This window comes from Falco biarmicus, chromosome 1 (assembly GCF_023638135.1).
Source record: "Falco biarmicus isolate bFalBia1 chromosome 1, bFalBia1.pri, whole genome shotgun sequence".
NCBI classification, from domain to species: Eukaryota; Metazoa; Chordata; class Aves; order Falconiformes; family Falconidae; genus Falco; species Falco biarmicus.
The window spans coordinates 1,237,670-1,244,152 of record NC_079288.1 but is presented as its reverse complement, the minus strand read 5'-3'; the positions used below and the strand labels follow the sequence as shown (position 1 = coordinate 1,244,152).

Genomic DNA, 6,483 nt, shown 5'->3' with positions numbered 1-6,483 from the left:
CGGCTCGCTGCAGCAGCTGTGCGGGGTGTCCCTCGAGGGTCAGCCCAAGCCCCAGTGGGGCTGTCAGCCAGCCCAGGGCCACCAGCCCTGACCCCCCTCGGTCCAGCAGCATTTGGGAAGGGATTAAGCTGGAGATGCTCTGCCCTGCAGAGCCTTGGGCCAAGCTGGCCCCGCTTTTCTGCCTCTATCCCAGTTAAACCTATGGTGGATGTAAGAGATGAGCTGGCAAGGGCGCCGCATATGGGATGTTCTCCTCCATCGCTCTGCAGCAGGCCCAAAACTGGGGCTGCCAAGGGGGCTCAGGGCTCGAGAAGCTGCTCCAGCCCCCCCTGGCTGGGCTTAAGTGGGAGCCCCCTGACATCAGCACCGTGCCACTGTGGGAGCAGGTGGCTATGGCTCCCTGTCTGCCATGGGCTGCATGGGGACCCCCCAGCCAAGCTGTGCCAGCTGAGCAGCCTGTGAAGCAGCCAGATATCTGGGGCAGCAGAGCCCGGGAGCGCCAGGTGAGCCGGCTGCACTGGAGCTCGGCAGGGCCACGAGAGCCAGCACAGCCCAGCTCCCGGCAGCCCACCCCCCTGAGGGATTACCTACCTGGGGCATCCCCAGAGCCATTCCAGTGCCCCCAGCACCCACTGGCTATGGCAGCGTGCTCCATGTTCAGCCCATGGCTGCACACAGCATCTGCAAATTGCACAGGTCCCACGGCTGGGACAAGGGCTGCTGTGTGGGGTGCTGTGACATGGGGAGCACTCTTACCTGCCCTGAGGAGGTCCCCTCTGTCCCCTCCTGGCAGGATGGGCAGGATTTAACTCCCAGAGGATGCAGGCAGCTATGGGGGTACCACTGACTGCCTGTGGTGCACAGTCACCCTGTGCTGTCTGCAGCCATCAGGTCCAAACCTGCACCAGGCACAGTGGCCAAGGGAGCCACCGAGCACCCCTGCAGCCCCCTGCCCCCCTGCAGCCCCTGCCTCTCCTGCCTGCAGGCAGACAGCCCTCCCCTGCCTGGCTGGCCCCAGCCCTCCCTGGGGAGCTGCGCAAACCCTCTCCTTCCTGCAGCGGTGGCAATGGTGGTGTGCCTGCACCGGCGAGCCCTGCTCGGCCCCCAGCACTGCCACAGCTGGGTCCCACGGCTGACAGGTCTCCCCCATGGGGCACAGCCCTGCTGTCCCCAGAGACGGGCGCAGGCGAACCGTTAGCCACACAAACAGGACCGTGGGGTTAAGCCACATCAGGAGCAGCCGTGGTTACTGGCGACCTCCCCCTGGACCCAGGCAGCTTTGGGACATCCCCAACCACCTCCTGTGGGGCACGGGACAAGGCCTGGTCCCCGCAGGCCCCCTGGAAGGGCGCTCGCTGCCTCCCCCCGGTCATCCCTCGCCTCTCCACATGTGCTTTTGCTTTCCTCAGAAGATAAATGGCTTTTGCTTAAAAATAGGGTAATTAATTTCCCACCTAATTAATGCAGATTCTTAGATCACTTCCCCCCCCCCCCCCCCCCCCAGGATGCCAAAATAGATTCTCAGGACTGGAGGGAGTGGAAAGGTTGCTTTGATGAGTCACCAGGGGTTATTATTTAACTATTTTTGTTCTGGCAGACAAGAGCCATTGGGATGGGAGCTCGCAGCATTGGCAGCCACAGGGAAAACAAGCTCACAAATCAAAGAGAAACAGGAAAGGGGCTCTCCTGGGCTCTGCAATGCCAGCGAGGTGGGTCTCAGCTCCTGGGAAAGCTCCTCCATCCCTGCCCTGGGGCCACAGCCGGGGTGGGGACCAGGAGGCTCCCAAGATGTGTCCCCAGGGCACTATACAAGCAAAAGAAGCTGCTCAAAAAACTTGACATTAGTGCGGATCTGCTCTGTCCCACAGGAGAGGGCTGGGTCCGGTGATGCAGCGCCTAGGCACTGGTGGGACAGCGGACACCTACAACCAAAGAAGCTGGTTATGGGGAGCAGGGGAAGCAGCAGGAGCAGGAGGAGCAGCTCAGCGTCCCCAGGGGAAGCGTGGCCCCAGCAGGCTGCCCGGCGTGGCAGCGGTGTGAGGAGCCGTGCAGATGCAGTGCGGTCAGACCCGGAGCTCCCGCCACCGGGATGGGGACAAGCGGTGACTGAGGGAGGGGATGCACTCGGCCGGGTGCAGGGGGGGAAGCAGAGCGGTGGCACCGTCCCCGTGCAGCCCCACGGCCTGCCCAGCACCAGCGCACCCAGGGCTCAGCCCCCCCCACCAGACCATCAACTTACTAACTACGGACAGGGGCACCTCAAAACCTGGCCACTTCAACATCGGGGCTGCAAGGGAAAGAGAAGGCAGGTTGGAGGACACCGGGATGCGCTCCGACCCCTTGACGGGAACAGAAGGTGTTGGTTAAGGAGACACGAGGTTTGGCTTTTGATGTGAGCACCCATCGGCTGCACTGCACACAGCACCTCCGGGCAGAGGAAGCAGGAAGAAAAAGAAGAAAAAGGAGGAAAAGTCATGTTTATCAAGTCACTGGTGCTGCCCGCCGGCTCCCTGCAAGGAGGGGAAGGAAGGGCACGGCCACAGCCGGGGCGCCGGGAGCCACCTGCAGAGGGGAGAGGCCAGGCACGGCAGGGGCTACGGAAGGGAGGCGGGGGGCTTCCTTCCCCCTGCCCCAGCCATCGCAGCTTTCCCACCACCGCCAGGATGGGAAAGCGCAGCCGTGGCATGCGGCAGCATCCCCTCCAGCCACACACACAGGAGGGACCCGGCCCTTAAACAGTTTTAGCTGCTCCCGCTCAGCAAAGCTGTTTAAAGCCTTCAGGGGCTGAGCACAGGCAGGCAGCACCCAGCATCTCCGACAGCCACCAAATGCCAAGGGGATGGAGAACAGACAAAAAAAAAAAAAAAAAAAGGGAAAAACCCCCAACAAACATGGCAATGTGCAACGGGCAATGCAGGCAGTGATGGGCAGCACACAGGCACGGCAGCTGAAAAAGACACCGAGGCCCAGCTCAATGCAATAAATAAAACTTTTATTCAAACAATAACTCAGTACAGGGCACATTTCTCTCTGGCTTTTAAAAAAGTTTTTTCAGCACTTCACAATCTCCATACAGGCTTTGCTAGGCTGGGATTCCCCCCCCCCCCCCGCCCCCTACGTTCAGTCATTCAGCAGGAAATATTCTGGGTTAAAAATCTTTAGCAAAATTAGGACATTAATGCAGGAGGGTCTAGTCACAATATGCCCACAGGCAAGTATATAAAACAAAAACTTGTCTGTGTGTGTGTGTCTGTATTGCCAGCAATGTCCCAGTAAACAGGCAATGTAGGAGGTTTTAAAAATCACATCAGAAAAAGAAAGCGTGTACAGCTTTGCAGTGAAGACAGCCACGGGCACTGGAAGGGCAACGGCCAGCCTCGGCTGGGGGAGCGGGACCCCAAGTGCCGAGGCAAGAGCCCCCTGGGTGCTGCCGAGCCCCCTGGCACAGCACGGGGGCTGCCTTGCTCAAGCCCAGTGTAGGGATGCGAGCACGCCCGTGGACGGCTCAGCGCCAGCCCCCAGTGCTAAACGTGAGGTAACAATACTTGCTACAAAAAATATATATATATTTATAAAACAACCAGGAGTGACCCTTCCAGGGGGGGATGCCAGCTGCACCCCGCAGCTGGCAGGACCCCAGGTGAGAAGCAGCCCTTTCCCCAGGGCAGGAGCCCTGCCCTATCTGCTTCTCCCAAAGCCACTGCAGCAGGCAGTGGGATGGAAGCGGATGAGGCCAAGGGGGACACATGGGGCTGCTGCCCCCCACCCCCCCCCCCCGGGAACAGCATCTGGGCACGGGCATCCCAGATGCTCAGTAACAGTACGGACACCAGAGGCCATGCATATTTTTTTTTTTGTTCCAGTCTGGGAGGTTTTGTCCAGGCTGGCACGCAGGGGCTGGCATGCAGCCCCAGAGGAGGGATAGTGCATCGCTAACATTCACACGGGAGTACAAAAACCGGGTCCCACTACAATGTAAACTGCATCCAGGCTGCTTCAAAGTGAGCACAGACCGATCGGCAGTTTCTGCTCTGAAAAGGCTTCAGAAACAAGGGCACTGTGAACACCAGGGAGGGGTGGAGAAGCACCATGGTTTCCTTGAAGATCACAAGAGTTTAAAATCCAAAAGTAGAGAAACAAGGGGGAAAAGGAAAAAAAAAAAGAAAAAAAGAGGGAAAGAAGCAGAAAGCTCTTCCAAGCAGCAAGGGCTGCTGCTAGCCAAGGTGTCCTCACACCGTTGATACCAAACTGCTGCTGCCGCTGTGGAACAAAGCACAGGAGACTGCCAGGGGGGCCGGGAGTGCCGGCGCACGCCACGAGGTAGCACTGTGCCCGGGAGCCCAGCTCCCAGCACGACACCACGGGGACTGGCACCAACACCCTGGCGGGCTTGACCCCTGCCCATCACTGCTGGGCTCGCAGCCCATGCCTGTGGGCTCAGGTTGTCCCCAAGAGTGAGACCTGGTGGTTCCAAGGCAGAGGGAATGGGGACAGAGGAGCCGCTGGGTGGGAGAAGGTGTCGGGAAAGACCCCGGGAGCACGCACTCTTGGGGGCATCACTATCTGGGCACAAGCCCAGAGGAAGTTGGGGAGATGCAACTCTGGAGGAGCACAAGCCTTGGTGGGGTGCAAGGTTGGGGACACAGGGGCTGGCCCCTGGGACCTGCCCTCCTCCCCGGGGAGACTCTGGGTCCCTCCACACTCGCAGACAAAACCTGCATCGCATCTTCTACCACATAGCCCCATCCCAGCCACTGCCTGCCCCCAGGGAGCCCATGCAGGGACCCCCGTGGGGACACAGCACCACAGCTTCACGCAGAGCCAACACCAACAGTTCAGTTCCAGGTAACACAACAGGAAGGTGAAGTCTTACCTGCTGACGGACCTTGTCCCGTAGTCATCGAGACCCTGTGGAGAGGAGGGGAGGAAGCGCAGTGAGGGGTGGGGAACGTGGGCTCAGGTGCCACTGGGGGGGTCACACAAACAGACCAAAGTGCATTGGGAGCCAGGGATACCAGGGCCGAGGGGCCAATGCATTTGGAGAGGAAAGGGAGACACAGAGATGATTTGAATGGGATACAGACAGCGGGTAGTAAAGCTGCTCCGCTCTTGCAGAGCGGGACTTTTATCTGGCAAGACAAGGGACAGCAAAAGCTCAGAGAGCCCCAGTGCGCCCTGCCCAGCCCTGCCGTGGCGCACAGCTCCAGTGCCTTCAAGATGCAAGACACTCGAAAAAGAACTGGATAAGTCTGAGAGACACTAGTGAGATGTTCTGTGGAGGGAGGTGTTTGTCTGTATTAAATCCCACCAGAAACCCACAGGGTTTTGGACCATTTTCTCTTTCAGTTGGTACCAAACAGCCTTTGCAGCGGGGAAGGACCACACTGGCCTGAGGAGCAGATGGGGACCGGGCTCAGAGGATGTGCCCTGGGGTATGACTGCGGAGCAGCTCTGCTCTCCCTGACAAGCATGGCACTGCTCCAGGAGGAAGCAAGAGCCACTGGTCTCCGAGCTGGCACACGCACCAGGGATCAGAGACCTGTGTTCCCACCGTCCTGGGAATGCTCCCAATCACAAAACCTCAAAATCAGCAGCAAACCCAGCAAATGGCAAGAAGTGGAGCTGCACTTCTGTCCCATCCCCTGCAGAGAGGGCCACATCCTGGCTGGAGCTGCCACCGCTCCAGAGCGCCCTGCCAAAGGGTTGGGTGCTGCATGGCCACCTCTCCCCACCGGCTGGCACATGCTGAGCACTCTGGGGAAGCCAGCATGGCTCATTCCACCATCTCATCTGGTGGGGAAGCCCCACTCTGCCGATGGCTCCTGGGTTAAGCTGACCTCATCCACGTGTGCATCCTCCCCAGGTCGTTACCTGAGGAGCCCTGAGCTTGTTTTGGACAGCCACCAACACCCTGGCTGGGTCTGCCCCAGCCTCGTACACTCATCCCAGTGCCCCCACAGGACCATCACCAGCTTGAATTGGCATGTGCCAGAGAAAACGCTTCCAGCTGCCTGTGAACAGCCTGTTTCTGGTGGGAGGCTCCCATGGAGTCGGCAAGTGTTGTCCTTTGGGGGTTTACGGTGCTGTTTTGTGCCTTTCACTTGCTGCACCTTGCCTGTTCTACCTAGGTGAGCCAAACCGGCTGGTCCTCCCCATCTACTGCTCCTGCTCTCTCCCTGCATCCCCTTGTCCCTTTTCCCTAGGAGAGATGCTCAGCAGGAGTCAAGGCCCCAGGCAAGGCACATGTGTCACCAGGCAAAAAACAGCCAACTGCCCGTAAATCCCAAGGGAAACATTGCGTGTGTTTGGACTTACAGCTGTCGACCTAGTGTAAGGTTTGTAGTGAGCCGAGGGTGGTTGGCAGAGGCCACTGGAATAGTCTTTAATTGCACACCCATAGGGCATTAGGTAGTCCTACAAACAACGAACACAGGTTGGAGAGCAGCCCTCCTGCACCCACATGCCACCTACACCACGCCAGGA

At 59.2% G+C, this 6,483-nt stretch overlaps 1 protein-coding gene across 7 annotated transcripts in view; it reads right to left on the bottom strand.

The window, feature by feature from the left end:
- Positions 1 to 6,483, bottom strand: part of BAIAP2 (BAR/IMD domain containing adaptor protein 2) — a 47,633-nt gene that overhangs the window by 1,423 nt on the left and 39,727 nt on the right. For 2 of the 7 annotated variants that reach the window (XM_056332740.1, XM_056332713.1), the window contains exons 13-14: positions 4,874 to 4,908; positions 2,972 to 4,260 (exon numbers count right to left, since the gene is read on the bottom strand). In XM_056332740.1, coding sequence (XP_056188715.1) covers positions 4,230 to 4,260; positions 4,874 to 4,908 — 66 coding nt within the window. In that variant the 3' untranslated portion in view covers positions 2,972 to 4,229. The other 5 variants (XM_056332730.1, XM_056332748.1, XM_056332722.1 and 2 more) reach the window with 5 other exon arrangements.